Genomic DNA, 24,248 nt, shown 5'->3' with positions numbered 1-24,248 from the left:
CTCATGGGCTTCTTCCTCCTGTTCACAGGTCACAGCAGCAATAGCACTGTGGATTTTTAGCAGTTGTTGGTGTATCTGAGATAGTTACTGCTGGTGAAAATGTTTGTGCTGGGGCTCCAGGGTCTCTCTGCAGACCTTGGATTTGAGGAGCAATGTGAGGTCCCTGTTAGACATCACCTGGTGTGGTGCTGCCTTTATGAGCAAGAGAAATCCTGCAAAGAGGAGGCCAGCCGAGCTACCCTGGGTGCAGAGACCTGCTGGCTGCCCTCTTGCTACAGCCACACCCATACCATGTGCTCATGGCATACCCTGCCAAGGAGCCTCTCCCAGGCCCAGGTGTTGCAGATGGTCTGTCTCCTATTTCTGAAGCTGTAGCTCACACATGGGGCTGCAGTGGTGACATCTCTCTGGCAGAGATGGTTTCTCAGGTGGGAACCAGAGTAGCTCCCTCCTCCTCTAGCTCCCATCCCTGGGGCAGTTGGGTCATCACAACAGTGTGTGGCCTCTGCAAAGGACTTGAGGGTGGCTGGCATACTACCCAGTGTGGCTCTGAGTGTGGTGGACCCTTGTTCTTGCCCTGAAGATGCTGGCTGTTTGGCCCCAGGTGCTGGTCTGACCTCTTGTGGAGTTCCCCAAGCACCTCTGGCATGTCTTCAGAGCTGCTGGCTGCTGAAGGCCATGCTGAACCTGTGCTGGTACTGGCTGGCTGTGGCTGGGTCAAAAAGGCTCTGACCCAGCAGGTCCTTCTTGGAGCAGGACCCCAAAGATCATGATGGAGGTGCGAAGAAGCACGTTGGCACAGAGGGAAGAATGTCTTGTGCTGGCTGCCTTTGCACAAGAGGGGTGATATAGATATGCTTTGGATGGTGTGGGGCTCCTCAAAGGCAAGGTTGGACAAAGAGCAAGCCTTGCTGAGTGTCTCTTCCTTTGTTGTCTGCTTTTCAGGGGGCAAATTGGGAAATAGGGTTGACCCCAGCACTGAGGGATCTGGTGGGGTTAAGAATGGTCAGTGTGAGGTTCATGGTTGGACTGGAGGATCTTTAAGGTCTTTTCCAACCGAGATGATTCTGTGGTTCTGTAAATAGGATTCACTCCCTGCCTGTCAGACATGCAGGGTGGGTAGCTGGGAAGGCAGCCTAAAGCAGTGATGGCAAGATGCAATGTTTTGGGTATGTGACAGGTCCTTCTGTCCAAGGTGGTGCTGGCATAGCATTAACCTACATTGCTTTCTCCACTAGAGTTCCAAAAAAGGTGTGACCAGCCCTTCATACTGATACAGCTGGATTCTGTGGCACCCAGCACATGTCTGGGCTAAGAGGGGAAAAGGGGGGTGCACAGCCTAGCTGGGGGGCCAGTCACTGCACACCTGTGAATCACCATGCTCCCCTGCCTCCCAGCAGGCCACGACACTGCAGGCTGCAGTGCAAATAAAGCTTGAAAGGATGCCAGGGATTGCTTTCATAACCTGCTTACAAAAGCAGTTGCTTAAATGCTGTGGAGCAATGCTGCTGCCAGGGTGATTCCTGCAGCTGGGGGAGGCATGGATGGGTGTGTGTGCGTGACATGAAGGGGAGTCAGGACATACGGATGGAGATGTGTTTCATTACCAGTGCCTTGGGCTCAAAGGGACAGGTGATGAACCCTGATGAGGGCAGGAAGCCATCAGCATCTTTATACTTAAAGGCTCCTTATCACATCTCCTTTCCTCCAGACTGAATAAACTTGGTTCCCTTAGCTTTTGCCCCACACCAGGTTTGTAACCTGTCCCTCAGGGACTCTCCCAGGGCCCTCTCCAGCTGGGGATGCTGATCCCCAGGAGGAGACTCCTGTGCCAAGCTCTCCAGCTGGGAGCCCTGCTTCTGAGCAGGAGCGATTCCCACTGGATGCACTTACCATGTGCTTCCCAGCATGAGAACTACTTTGGAAAAGCAGTTGTCATTGCATGTATTCACATTTGGTGGCAGACCTTGTCCCCTCCTTGGAGATCTGTTCTGTGAGGCCGATTACTCCCATTTGGCCACTGTGCCTTTGATTTCCACCCCCTGCCTCCTTGCTTTGCCCATGTTTGCCCTGAAGTTTGTCTTGTTTGATTTTGGATCATCCCACCGATTCATCAAGGTTGGCCTCAGTCTGAGCCTTGCCTGATGAAGACCCGTGTCACCTGCAAGTCACAGCAGCCTGTTCATGGTGTATCACATCAGGCATTTCAGGGGGAAATTGTGAAAGCCCTTGTGCTGGCTTTCTGGTTCAGTTTTGCTGTTGACTGCTTTCTTCTTTGTACAGGCTCCTCTCCTGCAGCAGGAGAGCATGTCATGGCCTGGTGAGCATCCTTGTTCTCTGCCACCTCGACCTTTCTCCATCAGCAGCCCAAGCCTGTTGCCTTGACTCCAGACAGCTTTAATTGGTGCCATATTGATAAAGAGTTCCTCTTTTCAAGCATTTCTATCAACTCTGGGCACTTGCCCTTTCTCCTAGGCAAAAGGTTAATAGGTTCTGTATGGAGCCAAAGTATGCGGTTATAACCAGACTGTCAGGGAGGCATATGCTGGCAGATGACCCTGGATGTATGGCTGCCTGGGCTGTATCACAGGTTAAAAGTTAAAATCCCATGTACTGCTAGAGATGGTTCTTGCAAGAAACACAGCATGTGCCAGAAAGCTGATCTGAGGCTCTGCCTCCTCTTGGCTTCGTGTCTTTGGAGCAGATATTCAAGTCTTTGAGGCAGGACATAGGCTGATTGTTGTGAAAGGCAAGAGCAATTAGCTGCTGCCCACCATTTGGTGCCTTTCTGCTAGCTCTTACTCCCTGCTTTAAGTCTCCTGTACAGCCTGATGTGTGTGGTGGTGCTTCTGTGAGTAGAGATGAATAAAATTGGTTTTGGCTTTTTGTTGCTGGTTGTGGGTTTCTTGGCTTTTTTATTTTAATTTCAACTGTTGGAGGTAACACTGGTGAGGCTCCAGGTTTTCCTGGAACCCTCCCCTCTGACACCAGCAGACAAGGCTGGAGTAACCATCAGGCTCATAAAAATACACATGGCACCTGTGGTGCTGCCCAGGTCAAGATAAATCATCTGCCACACAGATGCCATGAACAAGCAGTGACTGGTGGAGAGGGATCTGTTTTAGAAATGAGACCTCCTTGAAGCAGAACAGAAATAGTATACTTCTGTGGATGGACTGAAAGCTTGGCAGGGATGGTTAGTGTTTTCTGACAAGCTTTACAGATTTTCTGATCCTGTGCTATTTTTGGGGTTGACTACTCTCCGTGGAAAAAATGAACAATTCCTGCAGTTTCCACCACTTTGCATCTCAGACCAAGGATGGCTTTGAAGGAGCAAGCCCAGCTCTTATTTTGCATGTTGGATTTAGAGCTGGGTTTGCACAAGTTTTTGTGCCTACTGTAAATATTTGCACTGTGACTTTTGTAAGGTTGCTTCATCTGAGGGACAAACCAAGCAAGATTCATGATGTGTTCACGTTAAAATCTCAGTCACCTAGAGATGCGTTTTGGAGCACCACGCAACTGAATCTGTTAACCCTTCAGGAAATCACAGTTTGGGCTGGCTGTGTTGTGGCCCTTAAATCTGTGCTTCTGCAAGCTTGGGTTTATATCCAGTGTCCAAATGCTCCTTTCAGAAAGGAAATTGCATTTCTAGTGCTCACCCCAGCTGTAAGACTGAGCTTCCCTGTGTTGTCTGCAACTTGCCTGGCTGCTTACGTGAGGAGACATGTGAGGAAGGGGGTTTCCAATGTTCTCCATCTTCTCTGGTATTTCTGATACAGGGGTGCAGTGTGCCTCTGGCTTGGGAACAGACCTATTTAATGGGGTTTAGGAAGTCAAGCACCAGGTCTGGGACAGTGTCCTGGGTGAGACAGTGGAAGGCAACCCATAGTGGGTTTTCATGCCAGTATCAGTACCTGCTTACATGGTGGATACCAGGGAAAGGGTCTTGTCTCATGGTGTCTGTGTGGGATCAGACCCAGGTCATCTGGGTCCCATGTTGGAGGTCTGGCTGCCCTGCTCAGTGGTCTGGTGCCGAGCAGGGTGTGCATGGGCCAGGGTACCCCTTCCTGCTGGTGTTTGCTCAGCCCTATCAACAAACTCAAAGCAGAAAATAAATTGATGGCCAAATTCTCCAGGGAATTGACTCCCAAAGCTCAGGCTTTCTTGTGCTTGCCTGATGTGAAACTCAGATGTACCCTCCTGGATATCCCTGTGTTACTCCTCCGTAATGCTGTTTTTAGCTCACCATCACCTTCCTCAGGGTGTGAGGAAGAGCTGGTTGGTGAGCACAGCAAGGGGGTGGCCAAGGTGAGGACTGGCCATGAGAACTATGGCTCAGCAGCAGGTACACAGGAATTTCTACAACCCTCACTCTCCGACCCAGGGGAGAGTTATCATCATTTATGCTTGAGGTCTGCAGTTGGATAAGCAGACCTCACTACCTGACCTGTGCTGAGCTTCTGTCTGCAAACCAATTTGCAGTGATTGGTACTTGGACCTATGTCCGATGGTCTTCCAGATAAATATGAAGTAACTTTGCTGATCCCTGTCTCTTTGAGAGTAAGTACCCAAGGAAGAAAGCTTGCCTCTGCATTCACAGTGCTGCTGGCTGCCAGGATGCTCTGGACTCTGTATGGTGTGATGGGAGCTCTGCTTGCTGCAAGCAGTGAGAGCTCATGAAAGCTTGGATGGGTTTGTTTAGTGCTGAGTGGCTTGGGAAACCTCCAACGAGCTGAAAATCTGTGCTGGAGTTCATTTCCTAGGGTTCACTTAACAAAAGCAGATGCTGGGGGTTGCAGATGTGACTCTGCAAAGGGTGAGAGCAGCAAGAAAATTGGGTTTAAAATCCTCTGTAAGGTGGAAATGATGTGCTTAGGGTATGTGCTGACAATTCCTAGATTAGGGTCACCCAGATGGTGTGGTCTCCAATAGAAAGAACCAGTGGAAAAATCCTCTCCTGGTATGAGACCGTGCTCTGAAGGTTGGCAAAGCTTGAGATGACTCGCAACTTGTAATAGACTTCACTCTGCACCATGCAAGCACAGCTTGAGACACAGAGGTGTGTATGAATCTGAAGGAGTTCCTACAAGGTTATTGGGCATTTTTGCTTGGTGGAGAGAAGTAGTTAAGGCTGCGGGTAGAAGCCACACAGATGGGACCAGCTTCAGGGGCTGCTCTTCATGCTGGTGCACCAGAGATGGCAGGTCACAGTTTGTGAAGAGTAGTCAGTGTTGCAGCTGGTACTTATATGTGTGGATGTATTTTTAGATTGCTCCCATTTCAGGGTTGCAGTATACTCAGGATGAACATGGTGAAGGTCTTGCATGATGCAGCCTTTCCCCTGAGCTCTCCAGACAGCTGTGATGGGAACTTCTGTTTGGTCAGTGCTGAGCAAGAGTTCATCTTGGTGCCAGGTCCAAGTGGCCCTGACTGCTACCTTTCAGCCATGATGGCAGCCTCTTAGCTCCACACTAAGGCCTAGATGTGCTGTTTGCAGGCAAGCATTTGAGCACTAGCATTACCAGTGCAGAGATGGATCCCACAAGGATGTGCTGGGTGGCATGGTCCTGCCGCCATGGGAGCTGGAGTCCTGGTGGGTCTCCATTCTCCTGCCTGTGGAGGAGGGCAAGATGAGTCCTCCAACATCCATGCTTCCCACCAACAGTCTTAGACATTACTTGTCCCTGCACTGATGCAGTTATAAAAGTTAGATTCAAGATCCCTGTCTGTGCTGGGGACTGCTCATGGTCCTGGGAAGCCTGTGCTGGCTGACCCTGCTTGAGCAGGGGGTTGGTCTGCCTTTCTTTGTGCAAGTGTGAAATGCTCTGCTGCAGGCAGATGACTGCAGGTTTCACCAGGTTCCCTCAATGCAGTCAGCATTAAATTAGCTTTTTTATTCATCTACTTGTTTGCTGTTATCATGGGCTGGAGTTACAGAGGTCTGGACCTGAAGTTAACTGATGCAGTGACAGGAGTCAAGCTTAAATCCCTCCCTGGGCAAGATTCTGCAGGACTGTGCAGGAGCGCTTGCAGCTGCAGCAGGTTGGAGGGGTTGGCATGGGCATCAGAGCTGCCAGTGCTCCCCTGGGCATTTCTGTGCTCCTCAGAAAAACACTGGGTGACTTTTTCTAATAGGTTTATAATCTGTGGTTTTGGCACTTGCCTGTTTTACTTGGATGGCATGAGCACAATGCTTGGCACAATGCCTTTGTTAAACAGCTGAGGCAAAGGTTGGTGCTAATTTGACAGGGTTTGGGATCAGGTCCAAGAGGAAAATGGTGCACATGGCTTGGTGTTGCTGCAAGAACTGGGAGCTCCTGTTTTCTTGATGCCAGGCATCTCTGGAGTCTGTTCAAAGAGAAATGCTTGCCGTGGTCGAAGTCTGTCATTTCCCACTGGTGTAACTCAGTCCATGAGAGCAGAACTGACTCCAGGACTTTTTTACCAATAACTCTTCTTTTTTTTTTTTTGTGACAAAACCATGCCAGAGTCAAGGGACATGTTAGCCTTTATGGCTGCATTGCTTTGTTTTTCTTGGTGAATGTGATGAGTAAAAAGTGGGGAGATTAGATTGCTTTCTCACGCTTGAGGTCTTTCTTCCACACTGCAGAGTTTAGAAACCTCCTTGCAAATGCAAGAAAGCCAACCGAAAGGGATGCTCTTGGGGACAAACAGGACACATCCTGATTCATTAATGCTGAAAATGTTACTGCTCCTGGATGACATCTCCCCTGGCTTCCTTTTGAATCAAACCTTTACAGTCTTTGGGGGATTGCTCCAGCAGCAGGAAGCTTCTGCCAGTGCTCTGACTGGTGTTAGGGGATCAGGACAGAGCTGGATTTGTCCCGCCTGTCTTTAACATTACACACCAATAGCCTTTATCCCAGCACTTTGAAAATATAAATGATCACCAAATTGCTTCAGCAAATGCCTAGAATTTGTCTAGTAACTGCAGATCACTTTTGTCATGGTCTTTATAACCTTGAATTCATTCCCATTCTCAAAGATTCAGAGCAGGAGACTGAAAAAGCTGGGCACAAGCAGAAAATGTGCATTGTCCTTGTGTCTATAGTTATTTCTTTTACTGTGGGTATATTATAACTTGTATACATGTTGGACCTGTTTTAATCCCATTAACTGTGGTCTCAGCTGCTTTGTGCAGAAGCGTGTCTCAACACGTAGTGGTCCATTACAACAAGTCTCTCAAATGGGGGGTAAACTAGCCAGCTTTTAACATGGCTTGGCAGCTGTTTTCTCCTGCCTTGCAGCATACAGGGATCTCCTCTTCTTGCCATCAATTGTTTTCACTGCCTCTTAGCCAGCAGCCCCTTGGAGACATGCCTTCAGCAGGCTGAGGGCCTCTTGGTGGGATGCTGAGGGGTGGCATCTCCCCATCACGTAGCCTGCTCTGCTGGCATGAAGAACCCTGGCTGTCAGTCCTCTCTGCTCCTGGTAGTGCTGGCTCCAGCTTGACCTTGCTGCAGGCTCTGCTCTGGAGTCACAGCATGTCCTGGAGACGCTTGATGCGTCACCCTTGCCCAGCTGCATTAGGGGCCAGTGGGAGGGGAAGAGACTTCAAGCCACCACCCCATGTCATCAGGAGACAGAACCAGTGTTGCCTGTCATGGTGTGATCATACTGCAAGTTGTTTCTGGTGAGCATGGATTTATGTGCTGGTGAAATCCCCCAGAGACTAAAAACTTGTCTCAAGCAAATGGGGGATGTTTCAGGAGTCATCCCTCCCTCCCATGAGGTTACTCATGTTGCAGATGGGGTGGGAGTTTTTTTCTGCACTTGGATTAAAAGGATTTTATTTTTTTTCCTTTCTGAGTCAAAAAGTAACTGGGAATAGCGTCTGTACCCCTGGTGGTTACATGGGCCTGGAGTCCTCTGGATGTACTCAGGCATCCTTTGGGGTTGCTCCCATCCAGCCCCTGTGATTCTTGGCAATTTGACTGAGGATGAGTTCAGAGACCTCTTTGGAGGGGGAAAGCCACAGGGATGCTTTCCTCCCAAATTATTCGTTGAGGAGGACACCCAGTGTTGACATGTTTGAATGTGAAGAGTTATCACCTGAAAATGGGTGCAAGAAGTCTCCAGATCATCTAGACTGCTGAGGAAGGACTGCAGCTTCTGAGAGCAGCCTCAGCCCTGCCCGTCTGCTGGGTGCTCACTCCATCACTGGCAAAGCCACCCAGCAGGGTGGCTGTGTCTTGAAGCAGAGAAGCCTTCTGCAAGATCAAGACTGGGCTGCAGGTATTGAAGTGATAATGAAAGTAAGGGGAGCTCATGTCACACATTGCTGGATTATTTTGGTTGGAGGGCGCCATGTAAATATTTTGCCTCATGCACTGGCCTCAGCATCTCCTTGGCCTCTGGCCATGTGGATGGTGAGGATTGGGCTGGATGTGACACCAGCTGCTCTACACCACCAATACTTAGAAGCACCAGTTACAATCCATGCTCTGCAGTTAGGGACCTTGCAACCTCGGTGCAGTGATGCTTGGTGGCAAAGCAGTTGGCAGACTCCATCTCTTTGGTTTTCTACCCTCTTTGTGCTCCAGGCCTTCTCCCCATGCCAGGTCATCATAGTGTCTCCCACAGGAGATAGATTCTGCAGGATTTTCTAGCTCAGCTGTGCAGAAATGGACCATTCTGTGTTTCAGAGTAGGGGGAGTGAGCATCTCTGATGGGAGATTAAAAGCCCCTTGCTAAGATCAGTGGGGGAGTTGGAAGAAATTATTTTGCTGGAAAGCACAAAATGAGCAAATAAGTGTTTGCTCTCCCCAGCTTGTTGCAGCTCTCCCTGAAGATGCTGCTAGTAGACACTGTCAAAGAGCTGAAGACAATGTGCTCTTGGGACATGCATCCTTCAAAACACTCTCTGCCCTTTTAGAGCTTTGTTTTGGAAGAACTTGGTTTATTTTTTGATTTCCCCGCCAGCTTGCCTCATTTCAATGCTTTAGAGGGGATTCAGCCCTTCAAAAGAATTGATTCTTTTTTTAAATTTTAGTGTTTCATTTTGAAACTATTTCGCTCCATCATGTGCAAATTGAAGCCATACCCGTAGTCCAGATGGGCTTTGGAAGTTTTTCATTGGGGATCACTTGGCAGTCATGTGAGGAGGCTTTTTGCTTGGTGATTGCCTCAAACCTGCCTTGTGAAACTCCTGGGGACGTGCCTTTTCTTGACCGATGAGCAAACAGCCCAGTGACTGCTTGCCTGGTGTTGAACCTCACCTTCCCCAACCTTTCCTGGAGGTCTTGTATCCCCTGGCCTGGCTGATCTACCTCTTGCTGGTTTGGGAAGTGTCTGTGCAGAGGGTTGTCGCCTGCAGAAATGGGAATGGGAGATTATGTGGGGGGCAATGCAGATTTGTGGTGTGGGCTTAACTGACCTGGTGGGGAGCTGTCAGGGAGAGGAAGGCATGTCCTGGGGGAGTTCCCCACAACCTGGGCTTTCCTCCAGCAAGTGATGGTGCAGGATGGAAAGGGCAGAAGACACAACTGTGGCCTGAGCATCTTCAAGGAGCGCTCAAGGTTCAGGGGAGGCTGAAGAAGCCCAGTTCTATCAGCGATAGAGATCGAGGTGAGTTCTGCTCAATGGGCTCAGAGCATCCTCTTGACTTGTATTTAAACCTGTGTGACTGCAACAGTTGGCTCCTCTGCGTCACCTTAAGCAAGACCTTCAGGTAATTATCTTTAACCATGTGCCTAGTTGCTGAACACCTGTGTGGGTGGGTGCTTGTTGTCACTCAACTCCACATGTAAATAGATCTGAGTGATGTTTTGACCTCAGACTGTTTAATACAAACATGCAGCTCTGTCAGGGAAAATGCTTTTACATATTGATAGTTTGATGAAAAGCAAAATGTCTCATATCAGCAGTTTCAGATGAAACTTTTTTAGGATTGGAATTCTTTTGGCTTTGAACTTGGTGCTACTGGGGGGAGAAAACCCAAACATTTAAAACCTTTCAGTGGTGAGGTAAGAGCTTCTACCATGGAGAAAATTAAATGTGTGGTCAGACTTGGGATGGTTTGGGGTTTTTCCTCACTTCCTACTGCTCCCTCAAATTCAGAAGGCCTTTTCCCTTTGGATCCAGCCAAGGTCATGCAGCACCATCAGAAACCCAGGGCTCTGATGGGGCAGGCAGCGATGTTCTGCCAGGATGTGGCTGTGCACGGGGTGTACGAGTTCTGTCCAACCTTGGGGTGCTGCAGGAGCTCACAGAGGTGGGGTGATTCTTACACGGGAGCTGCTTTGAGGTTTTCCTGTAGGTTTTTGGTCGAGTTGGCACAAAAACATGCCTTGAAAATTGTCCTTTTGTTGGAAGCCGAGTTTGGACTGAGGTTTTTCAAGGATAATTCCCCAGCAGATGATGTACCACACTGGGGATGTCCCCAGGAGCTGCCATCCTCATTCCTGTTCCCTGAATAACTTCTTTTCTGTGTGTTCCATGATGTTTGAGGTCCTGCAACTGGGGCAGGAGGTTTCATGTTGGCTAAACCCATGGGTGTTGTGTTGAAGGCATCTAGCAAGGAAGCATGAGACAGCATGGGGAGGTCATGGCAGTGAGTTCTGGGAGCAGAGAGCTGCTTAGGTGTCTCACTAGGAGTGCTGTGGCCACCAACCCTCTGATCTACTTCTGAGCAGCCAAAGGTAGAAGGGATTAAAAATATTGCTGAGGTGCATCTCACATGGCTTGGGAGGGTTTGCCACTGCCTTTCATCAGCTCTGAAGGGCAGGAAAGCCAACACTGTGGCACTGTGGCAGCTTGAAGCCAACACCAGCTCTACCAGGCTCTAATATGAAGAATTCTTGCTGTGTTGGTTGGTGTTTTCTAGCCTGGGCAGCCTAAAAATATTAATCTCCCCTCTATCCTTTGTGTGTCTGCCTCAGACCTTGGCAGAAGTAAGGTTTCATAGAAATAGGACCAAACAGGGAAAATAATCTCTTGGAGGAAGCATTGGGCAAGTTGGGGATGGCTCTGTAAAGGGTGTCTGCTTCAGCTACCATTGTTCTCATCTTCCTCTGAGGAGGGTCCCTGGGCACTGGGTAGCACGGTGCAGCTGTGCCTGAGCAGCGCTGGGGTGGGAAGGTTCCTGGCTTGCGCCTTCTGTGCTGATTTCTTGCCCTCTTGTTCTCAGCCACAGCTACGGACGTTGGTGACTGTGTGCCCAGAGCCCCAGGAGGGAACAGACAAATGGACCTGCAGGTCAACAGAGAGCTGTTTTCTGAGGGGGAACTGCTGCTCCAGGTATTGTGCCATAGTTCGGTCGTTTGGGGTCTTCTCTTGGCTTCCGTAATCCACTGGACATAACGACTGACCCATGTTTGCTCAACCATACAGCAGCTATGGAGCATGAGGTCCTACCTATGGAGCAAGAGGAGATCCTGCCTTGCCAGGGGCTGCTTCGCTGTGATTTCAACAGGCACTGAGCACCCTGGGACAGGGACCAGCGACATTGACTGGGTGGGATGGGTCCCAGTCCCCACCATTCCCTTGCACGCCACACTGCAGTTTGCTACCACTTTGGTTACACTGCAGCAGCTCTGTGCTGTAAGCTGCATCTGTGAACAGAGCAGAGCTTGGGGTGGTGAGTTGTGTTCTTCTTGTGAAGGTGTTGGGTGCTGCTTGTGCCTGTGGCTTGCAGGTGCTGGCTGTCACTGAGCCCAAAGCTGGCATATTCCTTTGGAACCCGCTACAGCTCATGGACCCTACATGCACAGGTTTGTAAATCCCGACCAATAGGGTGCAAGGCTATCATACAGCAGTGCAGGGAATGATCCCTGACTGGTCTCTCAGGTGGCAGGCTCCTTGTGTGCTAGTAAATGCCAAGAGGAAAATAATGATCACTGCAGGAGAAAACATGTTTGCCCTCTCTGGGGCACTGCATGAGGACCCTAGCATGAGTTCACATCCTGCCTGGGATGGAAAAAGCTCAGGTTCAGTTTGAAGATTGAGGGAGAGAAAAGAAAGGAAGGTGGATCTGGGAGACAGTGGTGAAAAAATTCAATGCGTGGTGGGAGCTTTGCTTTGTAGAAAGGCCAGAGAGTGTCTAATGAGATAGCTCTCGCTGAATTTTGGAGAAAAAGGAGCTGGTGAATCATCTGGCCACGATGCTGTTTGCTTGGGCTGCAATTTATAAATGTAAACTGGAACAAAATGGGATAGAAAGGGTCCATGGAAAGCCCCGTTGCTGAATAAACATCTAGGCATCTCATTTAAAACATGCTGCTCCTTCGGGCTGCAGGGCAAGTCTGTGCAAGACCTTTAATCATTCCATAGCTGTGTTCTTGATATCGCATATGTCTGTGCTTTCTGGGCCTTGAGTTCTCTTCTTCCTTTTTCCACCTCTCCAAACAAAAGCAGATAAATACTTGGCTCTCCTTAAAGTCTGACTCCGGTGCCTTCAACCCTGCTGCTTCACAGCCTTAACTGAATGCCCACAGAGCCCCAGCAGGAGCCCCCACAGGGGATTTTGCTGAGGTGGTGACTCCTGGGAGACCAATGTGACTTTTGGCAGTGAAGCTTGGGCCACATGGTCCCCCTTGTGGGCCTCACTCCCAGGAGTGCTCTCAGCTGTCTGCAAGTGCAAGTCACGGAGGAACAGTTGGAATAATGTGATAGCCAGGAGGGACCCTGTGGTTGCCCAGTCCCATGACGGAGCTGCTCTTGAGTGCTCTCTGGGGGTTTGAGCTGGACCGTATGATGGCAATTTGTTGAGCCACCAGAGCATTATCAGCCTTGGGTGATTGAAGGCATCTGGAGATCTTGTGAGGTGCTAATGTGACAGAAATCCCCTGGCTGAGCTGCCTGATACTTCTTTTTTTTCTTTTCTCCTCAAAGAGCATTTTAATCAGATACTGTCACTTGCAGAAAGTTCTGACTCAAGGCCCCTTGAGGGGCTGCAGCACACAAAGGAAAGGGGTTGGATCTGTACAATATCTGGCAACATGCTCAATCCATCAGCCTTTCAAATAATCCAAGTTACTAAAAAAAGCCAGCCCATGGGAGCCTTAGAGTGTCACTCTAAATGGGCAAATGCTTGAGCTGTGTTGGTTGGTTACTCCTGCCTCCTCTTTGCATGGGGGAAGAGGGTGAGCAGGGCCAAAGGAGCAGCATGGGTGGCTGGACCCTTCCCTCCAGCCTGGTCTCAAGCAAACAGCATGTCCCAATGGTCTCACCAAGGGCCAGCTCAGCGTGGCTAAGTTGGGCAGTGAGGGCAGAGTCTGTATTTGTGACAGGTCCTAGCCTGATGCTGATGAGATCTGCTGAAACTTCTGCCCATGTCTTGATTAAACACAGACTTCCATTCAGGGTTTTCTTTTCCTAATTTATCTCTTTCTATTCACTAGTAAATTAAATATATTACAGACAAAAGCAGGGGGCAAGAATTACTATCTACTGCAGTACTTTCCTTTTGAAGAAAATCAACCTGAAATGGTCACCAAATATCTCTGAATTTTCATCTTGCCTCTTTTTGTGGGTACTCACTAGATGCGTCAGCTCCCCTCCCTCCCTCCACCGCAGCCATGATCTCCATAGTTTTGGAATCGTTTCTCTAATTTGGTGTGGGTTTGGTCTTTTTCAAGCAAGGAACTACCAGTTGGGTATGGATTTAGTTGCAGAACGTACATATATAATTGTGGAGTGCAAAGGAGAGGAGTGAAGTTGACAGATGGTGTGAGCACAAAGATATCTTTAATAGAGATTTGGGGGTTTTGTGTTTAAAGCCTTATCTTCTGTCATCTAGGACATTGACAAGAGGAGAATAATTTTCCCAGTATGGTATCTCACAGTGGCAGTTCAATGCCAGGATGTATTTAAGGGGCAACAGGGCTTGTTCTTGACAAACATTTCAAGGTCCCATTGCTTTTAAGATGCTTGTCAGGAACAAGAACAAAATTAAATGAGAAGAGGTTGTGGTCTTATGTAATGGGAAACAAATGAGAATATGAAACTGTTGCCTCCTCAAAGATGTTTGCATGCTTATAATGACCAGGGTGCGCCATGTCAGGCATCACAGATATGTAGTCAGGGCCTTCACAAATCTAGGATCTGAGTTTCCAGATTTTTCTACCTCTTTTGCTTTCAAGGTGGGTGTCATTTTTAGCTGTATTACTGTCTTTGATACTGGTGACTAGACTTGCTCTTACTTCATGTACTTTGTGATGAGTTGTTCATGTACCCTTGGAGCTGAGAGCATGAGTCCAGGGGACAGCAGTGTCCTCGGGTGCTAAGGATTAAAAGGCAGGGTTTTGGGGGGTCATTGGAGTAAGTGTAGGGAGAAGACATACAGAAATGCAGAAATAAGCTTGTATAATGTCCTAAATGTAAAGTTCAGGGTGAGGAGCAAGGCCCAGAGTGTCTTTGGAGCTCATCCTTAAAATGAATGAGTAGATAAATAGGTCCAGGTCAGGGGCTGACTGCAGTTTGGTTACTATCTCTGAAGGTTTCAGTATGCTTGAATTGATGCTAGGCTCATCATGGAGTCACCACGCTCCTGCATGGCTCAGAGCAGTCCTCCTTCCCTCTACGCTGCTTGTTGCTGCCTGTTACTGAAGATGTAGGCAGGTTTGTTAGAGAAAACCAGAGCCCCAGAAGAGAGTACAGCTATACCAGCTGGTACAGCTAGAGAGGAGGTAACTAACACTAGGTCCTCCATGAAACCTCTCCTTAGTTGGTCCCTCCTGATGCAGGAGCTGCCCTGCAGTGAGATGGCTTCAATGATGGATCTAGAAAAAGTGGTCAGTCCACCTTGGATCATTGCTCATGCTAACATTGAAGAAAATAACCCCACAAACAACAAAACAACCGATCAGGTTTAAGTCTTGCACGGTCACAAGGTGCTTTCTTTTTTGTGGAGTTTGTTCTTCATGAAGAAGGTCCCTCCTGTCCCTGAATGCTGAAGAAACACCTGGAGAAGTCCACCTTTCAGCAGCTGGATTGAAGCTAGAGAGAGTAACTCTGGGCCCAATTTCTGCTTTCAGGCACTCAATGGATTTGTCATTGCGGTGACCGGAGATGGTTACATCTTCTACATCTCCCCTACTGTGCAGGACTATCTGGGATTTCATCAGGTGGGTACTGTTTTTTCCTGGCTGTGAACAGACAGATGCAGCCCAGGTCTGGGAAGGAGGTGCTGTGATAGCCATGCTAGGGCTTTTTTCTCCCTTCCCAGCTTCCCTGGGTCATTTCTGATGTATGTTTTCAAATGAGTTATGTTCTCTGGGGGCTGTGAAAGCCAACAAGCATGCTTGTGACTTTAGTAGGAACAGATGCAAGCTGAGCAATGGCAAGCTCTGTATCCTCTTGTCTTAGTGTGTAAGAGGGGTGTGAGAATCTTCTTGTATCATGCTGCTGGGCATATGTGCTCTCACAGAGGGCCAAGGGTATCTCGCTGGTGAGCGGTATCAGTGCCCTGGAGTACCATGTGTTACACAGGATGTGAAGGAAAAGCAGGTCTCTCCCCACATCAACCCTGTTACCTCAGATTTCCTTGATGTCCAGCTCTTTTGGCCAAAGGACTGAGTCAACGGGAGGCCTGGGAGGCTGCCAAACCCATTTCATTGCATGGATTCCTGGTGCACCTGCAGAGACTGATGTGTTTTCTTCTTTGTCCTCTCTTTGCACCCTTTCCCAGCTCACTGGGATCCTTGTGGGCTGATGGCCCAAGTCAAAACAGCTGTCTTGCAGTGAGTGGTCTTCTCAAAGTACCTGTATATCTGGTTAAGCAGGAGGTTCTGCTCTGGCATGTTTCTGAGGGCAGGGACATGGCAGTCAGTATCCTGAGCTGCCCGTGGGCTTGGCAGGACCATGCTGACCACCACAGTATTCAGGACTGGGACGGGCAAGGCTAGTCTAAGGCATGGCCCTAGAAGAAGGGGGCTGTGTTGGGAAGCAGGTGGTATGAGAGCTTTCTGGTGTTTTCTGCTGTGTGGCCAGCCATTCAGCCCAGTATCAGCATGTCTGTCTTTCCTGGTGGCCCACTAAAGGAAGATGGCTTGCACTGGGGTATAGATTCCCATGGTTCTGGAGTAAAAAAAAAAAACAAACCTACAAAAACCTTTTTAAAACAGCAAATCTCCCTGCATAAGCATGGAAAAAAAAAAAAAAAAAGATGGCTTGGTGAAAATGTTTTGATCAACCTTGACATTATTTTTTACACTGATCCTGTGGAAGAAACAAAACTGCTTATTTGCAGAAGACTCAGGGTGGCAACACAAGAGATCTTGCATGCTGTTGCAGACGGGCAATCTGTACCCTGCAAATTCCCCTCTGACAACCCACAGCCCTTTCTGGTGCTGCATCTGAACTTGGTTCCAAGAAGATACTAGAAGTTAAGACCTACTAGGCAAATGACACGGCTGCAGCATTCACCCTGCAGATAGGGAGTAAAGCTTCCCAAAGCACAGGGGCTCCTGTGGCAGGGGAGGGAGCTGGAGTTCGAACATTTTTCTTGGGCTGGGGTTAAGGATCAGGAGCCAGAGCCAGGGTGGAACATCCTTGGAAGAGCTGGGTGACTCCAGGGGAACCTCAGCCTTGCTGTTGTGTGGAACAGGCTGGAAAGCTCTGCTTAGCTACAGCCAGAGGACAGTGGGGAAATGGGAAGCGTGGCAGTCCTGAGCAGCCAGGGTTACTCAGACATCGCCATTTCTATTGCTTCTAGAAGCCTCTGAGCCATTCCCATGACTTTCCCAGGCAGACTTCCTCTCTGCTCCCTTTTTGTCCTTCCTGAGCCTAAAAAAGCAGATGATTCCTGGTCCTTGCTCTCCATGTGGCACACAAAGCTGGCTGCATTTGCCTGTTTCTTCACACTCAGTTGCTGCACTTTTGCTACCTGCGAAGGAAAGCCTCCTGCTGTGTCCTCCTCCAGACACCTCTGCCAGGCTGGGCAGGAGTTGACACCCCTCTTCCCTGTCCTTCCAGTCGGATCTCATCTACCAGAGCGTGTACGAGCTGATCCACGCGGATGACAGAGCTGCTTTCCGCTGCCAGCTGCACCAGGCCCCAGCATCTGGCAGCACCCAGCATGCTGCCAATGGTGAGTGCCAGGGAGACTCCTGGGGACCAGCCAGCCTCCTCTGCATGGCCATCCCATGCTGGAAAGCCCTCCTGGTGGCATTTATAGCCACTAAGCACAGCCCTTTACTGAGGAGCATCCCATAAACCTCCCTCTGGGACTTGCAATCATCCTGGGGGTTGGAACAGCCACGTTTCGCCAAAAGCCACCAACAGCAATGACGTGCTGTCTTTCGCTGTGCTGGAGGGATGGGGACACTTATCCCAAACCTTTTTCTTTTCAGTGTTTGAAACCCTATTTATTTCAGTGGGGGTGGCTTGTTGTCTTTCTCCTGAGAGGCCAGGGAACCAGAAACTATCGTGAACTGATAATTTCCCATGGCAAGGTCTCACCCATTTTGTGAAGATCATGGGTTTGAGCAGCAAAATCTCCACCAGGAGCAGGTCTGCAAGGCTGTGAGTTCAAGGTGTGCAGCTTGGAAAGCTTATCATAGAATGGTTTGGGTTGCAAGAGACCTTAAAGATCACCTAGTTCCAACCCCTGCCATGGGCAGGGACACCTTCTACTAGTCCAGGTTGCCCAAAGCCCCGTCCAACCTGGCCTTGAACCCTTCCAGGGAGGGGGCAGCCACAGCTTCTCTGGGCAACCTCTGCCAGGGCCTCACCACCCTTTGGCTTCATTTTCCCTTTCATTTCCCAGCCTTTCCGGCCGACCAGCTGCTGCTGGATGGATGCAGCACTGTGTCCAGCCCACAACGCCTCCACCTTGAGAAGCCCTCCTTCGTGGAGAGGAGCTTCACCTGCCGCTTCCGCTGCTTGTTGGATAACTCCTCAGGATTTCTGGTAACGCAGCCCCACACCAGGACACCCCTCTGCCCCCTGTGTGTTCCCTAGGGGCCAGTTGTGTCTCGTAGGGCTGGGAGCACAGCCAGTTCCCATCACCCTGTTTGCTTCACACCCACATCTACTAATCCCCTCCAAGGCTTTGAATTTCCGTGGGCGCTTGAAATTCCTTCTCGGGCAGCAGAAGAAGGCATCAGACAGGTCCCCGCTAGCTCTCTTTGCCATCGCAACTGTCCTCCAGCCTCTCTCCATCCTGGAGCTTCAGACCAAGACGCTAATCTTCCAGACAAAGCACAAGCTGGATTTCACTCCCATGGCCTGTGATTCCCGGTAGGGCATCTCTCATCTTCCCCGTGGCAAAATCCCTGGTGCTAGACAGAAAACCAGAGGCATGGGAGCAGGGTGCTTCTGACCCAACTCCCATGGCAAGGTGTCTGCTTTTGTCTGTCTGCTGTACCCCAGTAACACAGGGAGCGGATTAACTGGGCACCAGCACTTCTTGGCTGCTGTGTTTTAGCCCAGAAAACCCAGCACAGGGTGGTTTTGTGGAAGAGGGGATGCAGCTCAGCCTGGCATGGAGAGTTGCACCACCCACAGTGGAAGGCTTTGTATTGCTGCCTGGGTGCTGGGCAGGGGATCGGATCGTGTCTGGCCAGTGGGGGAGATGCAACTGGGGGATAGATCCTTGGTGTCATGGGGTTTCTTCACTGTTTCCAGGGGGAAGGTTGTCCTGGGGTACACAGAAACGGAGCTGTGCAGGAGGGGGTCCGGGTACCAGTTTGTGCACGCGGCTGACATGATGCACTGCGCAGAGAACCACGTGAGAAGTGAGTGCTGGGGTGGGGGGAGCAGCAGCACTGGCTGGGGCGGTGTGTTTTTGGGGGCTCTCATGGCTTCCCGGCACTGGTGCAGCTCTGGCTGTGCCAGTACTGTTGCTCTTTGGGCCGTCTGTGGAGCAGCTTTGTGCTAAAGGCTCTCCCCTCTTGGGTATTACCTGCTCGGGGAGCTGGCAGCGGGACAGCACTGCACATGGCATTGTGTGCTGGCCTGCATCCCTCTTCTGCCCCCATGTGCAAGAACCTTGTGGCATCTTGCATGTGCCACTTGTCTGCCCTGGTGGAGCTACCGTGTCTGTGCTGCCTCTCTTCTCTCTCTGCCCCAGTGATGAAGACGGGGGAGAGCGGGCTTACAGTTTTCCGGCTGCTGACCAAGAAGGGTGGCTGGGTGTGGGTGCAGGCCAATGCCCGGCTGGTGTACAGAGCGGGCAAGCCCGACTGCATCATTGCCCAGCAGCGAGCCCTGTCGTGAGTATTGCTAGGCTGCCTTCACCTGCTCTTGGCCTGGGTGGCCATGGGGCTGCCCAAGGCGCATGGAGACAATGAGAGTGGAGGGAAGGGTGGTTGGGTTGCACGGTTGGCACTTTGTAGCACGTGCCCTCCTGTAGCAGGGAGACACACGTGAAATGGCTCTGAGAAGGTGGCTGTGGACATGCTTGCTCCTGCCTGGGGTGAGCCCTGGACATGCAGCCCTTTCCTGAGCCATGGAGACCTCCCTGTGGGCTCCCCAGAGCCCGGTCTTCCATCAGCAGCATTGTAGCCAGCCCAGTCCAGCACCCTTTTCTTCAGAAAATCCAGGGCAGTTTTGCTGCTGGGAGGGTGGTTTTGCAGGGCCCAGAGGAGGTGCTCATGCTGTTTCCATATCTTTTGTTTTCTTTTTTTTTCCCTCTCCACACTGAAGGAATGAAGAAGGGGAGGAACATCTGCAGAAGAGAAAGCTACAGCTGCCTTTTAGCTTTGCCACAGGGGAAGCAGTTTTGTATGAGAATGATCTTCCCGGGTTCCTGGACTCCTTCCAGGCTAAGGAGGAGTTGCAGACACAAGCAAACTCCCATTCAAAGCAGCGCTCGGTAGACCCCAACTCTCTTCTTGGGGCCATGATGAAGCAAGATGCATCCATATACATCTCCCACGCTGATAATGTGCCCCAGTTCTCCTTGCCTGATCTCATCACTGAGCCTGATGGACTGAGCCAGAATGAGGAAGTCAGTGATGCCAAGGAGGACAGCAACTCCCTCCTGGTCATTATTGAAACCCTCTTTGAGAAGAGTGGGGTGGACGGAAACATCTGTCAGACCCTCCAGAGCCTCAACGTGGACAATGCAGAGCTGCAGCGGTGGGAGGAGGCTTTGCTCACCTTGGATGCAGAGGAGGAGCCACCAGCTCAGGAGGTTGGCAAGAGGCTGGGTGCTGAGGTGACATCCTCTGTGGAGCAGATGCTCCTCAGGGAGGATGCTGGGAAGAGCATGGACTTCTTGAACTGCAGAGCATCACCCTGTGATGAGGAAAACAGTGCTGTGCCTCGTTTCCAGCACTGCTGGGCAACTAATTCAGTATTTCAAGCCCCACCAGAGTCCCAGGAACCTGGTGCACAAGACCAAGATGCTGTGGTTTCTCTAGTCTCCATTACATCCAAAGTCAGCTCTGCTCAACCAGAACAGCAGGTCTCGTTTAACTCGGCTGGGCTGGTGGAGGGGACTGTTCTGGATGTCCCAGTCTCCAGCAGCAAATCCTCTGTAGCACTTCAGCTGGCAAACCTGGGACAGGTGCTTCAAGGAGAAGTCACCACCTCTGCTCCCATAGATAACGCTATTCCTAGTGATCAGATCCAGCCCAGGTGCAAGCTGGTGGGCTCAAGCTGCCCACCTCTGTTACACTCAAACACACTAGTGACTCAGTGGCATAATGTCCCAGTCCGGGCAAACCCAGCCAATGCTTTGGGTCAGAGCACTTCTGGAGGTTGCCCATCAGAGGCTTGGATGGCTGTAGCTCCAAAACAGCTGGAAGTGGCAGGAACACATGTGGAGTCACAAACTCTGCTGGCTGGCAGCCCTGAGAGCCCCGAGGGGGCTGGGCTGTGGTTGCTGCCCTCCCAACCTGCTCCTTGCCCTGCACAGGGCTTGCATGAGTCCTCGTTCTCTGGGGCTGGGGACCTCCATCATGAGGAGGTTGCTCTCCCTGCACAAGCATCAGCACCCGTAGGAGTCAGCCACCTTCCAGGGGATGGTGGCTTCCTGGAGCAGCCCCTGATACCCCACCTTGAGCCCAGCTTTTCCTGGGAAGGGGAGCAGGCAGTGCTCCAAGGGGACAAGCGGTTTGTGCAGCGCCATCCATGGCTCCCGCAGACTGGGGGTTCTCCTTGGCGATGTGGTGGGGCAGGTGCAGTGCAGCACAGCAGGCTCCTGCTGGGGTCCAGCACAGGTCCCAGCACCCACTGGACAGACCACGTTGTGCTGCCTGAGTGTCAGTATGGAAATAGCCTTTGTAGACACGAGGGCAACTTTATTAGGGATGCCTCCAAACTATCCCTTCCCCAGCAGCTGGGAACTTTCCCTTCTCCCAGTGAGAGCCACCCTGGAGTATCACATTACTCACAGGGCTCGGTTTTGAGGTGCTCAGCAACTCTCCCTGCAAAGGTGGGTGCAGGACCACTACCCTCCTCTGAGCAGAGCCCTGGCTTCTTCCCATCGGAGTCCTTTGCAGGCGGGCAGCCGCTCTGTGCCTGCGAGGTCCAGCTCAAGGTGAGATGTGAGGGCTGCAGGACCTGAGGGGTGCCCCAGCTCGCACGGATGGAGTGATGGGTGTTACGGGGGATGCAGGCACAGCATCGTCGGTGGGCACCTCACTGTGAAGCCACACTTGGAAAAGCCACTAGCAGTTACAAGCTCTCCTGGCTGTGTACACTTGCAAGTGGTGCCCCAAGCTTCCTGATCACTCAGGATTTTGTCTTCCAGTGCCTGAAACAAGGTGCCCTAGCAGAGCTTTCAGGCAGTCTAGGATGAAGTGTTTTGTGTGGTTTGGTTTTGCTTTGTTGTTTGGTTTTTTGTTGTTTTTTTTTTCCCCCAATGAGAAGTCTTTCAGGGAGATGTGGCCATGCCCATGGGGAGATGTCAGACTCTTGGGGTCCAAGGAAGGACACCCTGCTCTCTGCTCGTGGCAGCCTCTTGCAGATGGACCTGCTGCCTTACAGGCATGTGGCACTGAATTGCAGTTTCTCGATGCAGTGTGGTCCCCTCATCACCTATGTGTGTGGACCACACATGACATGTTGCTGTTCAGTCCTCTGCATCACCTCAGCATGCCTGAGCCCCTCTGCTCTTGCTCCCTCCCTCCTGTGCTCTCCATCTCCTCCTGAGCACCTAGTGACCCAGTTCCTTTAGAAAAGGGGATGTTACGAACCACTCTGAGAAGCTCAGCAGCACCTGAAGGGTCTTTGTGGGAGGTGGAGGGCGTGAGCCAGAAGCAGCTCAGGTTTGGGGGCTCTTTGGCAGCCTTTCCAGGGCATCTGTTGTGGTCTTTCTGGGCAGCAGGGTGTGGAAGGTCCAGCCAAGCTCCCCTTGGATTTGTCACTGGCTTGTCCTTGCCTACCTCTCCTGTGCTTAGCAGTGCCATTAGATGGAGAAATGATGGGGTTTGCTCCTGCAGTTGCTCAGGATGGTGTAGTTTTGCCAAAGCAGCAAGAAGGAAAGGTAGGAAGGGGTGCAGTGACTGTTGTCTGCCTCTCCCCTTTGGACCAAGTTTGTGACCTTCAAACTGTCATCCTGAAGATGAGCATAGCCGCTTTGTGGAGTTACCTTTCTTTTGTATTTTTTAACCTAAGGTGTGAAATTATTTTGTTTTCTCCGCCGTGGGGCAAAGTCTCCCAGATCCGTCAGGTAAACTCCCCCAGAAAAAGCAATGATGGGGAGAGGGTTTGGTTCAAGACCAGATCTGGCAGGTTTGTCAGAGCTATTGGAGACCTACACACCTTTCCCCCCTTGCACCCCTCACACCAGTATTAAGCCACATACTGTTTGCCAAGTGAGTAAAATCAGGTAATTAGCGCAGGGCTAGCCCAGCAGCAAGCCTGCATGTGTCCTGGTGTGGGGTGGCCTCATCTCCCTGGGTCTCCTCCTTCATACCCTGCTTTGTCTCACTGTGCTGGGGCTCCCTGGGCTGCTTGTGGGCAAGATGGGGCTCGGGAAGGGTTGAGGTCCTGGAAACAGGCCAGACCCTTCCAATGGGGCCTGGAGGAGTGCCCAGGGCAGGGCAAGGAGCTGACTGGCTGTGGTACGGAGCCTTACAAAGCAGCAGACCCAAAAAGCAGCAAGATGGACTCTGCTTACCAGCCTTTGTTGTCCTGGCACATATTCAGGCGATGTGAAACAGTGCATGGCCCTGGCTGGGGGGTGCCGAGGGCCCCTGGTCCTGCAAAAGGTGCCCTTGGGCAGGAGGCACCCTGCCAGGCTCTACTGATTGGGGCCAAGACAAACCCCTGGTGTTCTGTTACTTGTCTTATCTCTTTATACGTTGTGTATGTGCACATAACATCTATTTTTGTGGCAGTGTCTCATTTTACGCTTTGTGATTTCTTTGTATTGCTGTTGGCAGACGGATAATGCTGAGGAGAAAAAGATGTCCTGAAACTCACGCCCTGTATTTGGTTACGTATTAAAAGGCGATTTGCTTTGTATAGTGGTGATGGTTTGTTTTGACCTGAACCAGAGTCTCCATTTCCCTCTTGACTGAGCAAGTATTTGAAAAAGCTTCCTTTCGGCTCAGCCCCGAGTCTGATTTCTCTGGGCTTTAGCTGAAGGAGGACAGTCCTGGCTCACCCCCTCTTCCTGCATGGGGGGAGGCATGGGGCTGGGATCAAAGATGGGGAAGGGCTGTGCTTTGCCTCTCACAGTGTAATTTTGAGGAGGTGTGCAGCCATGTGTTCACCCTCTGATGCTGCAGGCAATGAAAACAGAGGTTGCTGCCCGGTGCCTTTGGGCTCTGACCTTGCTTGGTGCCTGGCCCTGTTGCTGCATGTGACTCAGTGGAGCATTTTGGAAGGAGAGAGCTGGGGTGACCATGGCTGGCGCACACATGTACCCCATGCCACCAGGTGAGTGTGCAGCTGTGTGTGCCCAGCCCAGCCTGCATGTGACACACTTGTTCTCACTGTCCCCCAGCCACTGTGGCCATGCACAGCAGCAGGGGGGTGACAGTGTTGCCTGGTTCTGCCCCTTGACTGCCCTGCAGGATGGTGGGGTTCACACACATGGTTCCACTTGATGCTGACACGTGTGCACAGCTCTTTGGGTGTCACCGCCACACACATTTGTACACAGACACACATACTCTGGGGTGGTTCCGTATGGAGAAGAGGAGGCTGAGGGAAGACCTCATCGCCCTCTACAGCTCCCTGAAAGGAGGGTGCAGAGAGGGGGGGATGAGTCTCTTGAGCCAAGGAACAAGAGGGAATGGCCTCAAGCTGCGCCAGGGCAGGGTCAGACTGGCTCTTAGGAAGCATTTCTTCCCAGAAGGGGTTGTTGGGGGTTGGAATGGGCTGCC

General features: G+C 51.0%; 1 protein-coding gene across 1 annotated transcript in view; it reads left to right on the top strand.

Annotated features, from left to right (window-relative positions):
- Positions 1 to 23,362, top strand: part of LOC141962432 (uncharacterized) — a 28,992-nt gene extending 5,630 nt beyond the window's left edge. The window contains exons 3-10 of the mRNA XM_074910568.1: positions 11,153 to 11,262; positions 15,000 to 15,089; positions 16,939 to 17,016; positions 17,749 to 17,874; positions 18,014 to 18,204; positions 18,592 to 18,701; positions 19,037 to 19,178; positions 19,612 to 23,362. Of these exons, the coding sequence (XP_074766669.1) occupies positions 11,153 to 11,262; positions 15,000 to 15,089; positions 16,939 to 17,016; positions 17,749 to 17,874; positions 18,014 to 18,204; positions 18,592 to 18,701; positions 19,037 to 19,178; positions 19,612 to 21,478 (2,714 nt within the window). The 3' untranslated portion in view covers positions 21,479 to 23,362. The remainder of the gene's footprint in view (positions 1 to 11,152; positions 11,263 to 14,999; positions 15,090 to 16,938; positions 17,017 to 17,748; positions 17,875 to 18,013; positions 18,205 to 18,591; positions 18,702 to 19,036; positions 19,179 to 19,611) is intronic.
- The last annotated feature ends 886 nt before the right edge of the window (positions 23,363 to 24,248 follow it).

This window comes from Athene noctua, chromosome 7 (assembly GCF_965140245.1).
Source record: "Athene noctua chromosome 7, bAthNoc1.hap1.1, whole genome shotgun sequence".
Lineage (NCBI taxonomy): Eukaryota > Metazoa > Chordata > Aves > Strigiformes > Strigidae > Athene > Athene noctua.
The sequence above is the reverse complement of the archived record's forward strand: the minus strand, read 5'-3'. Positions and strand labels throughout refer to the sequence as shown.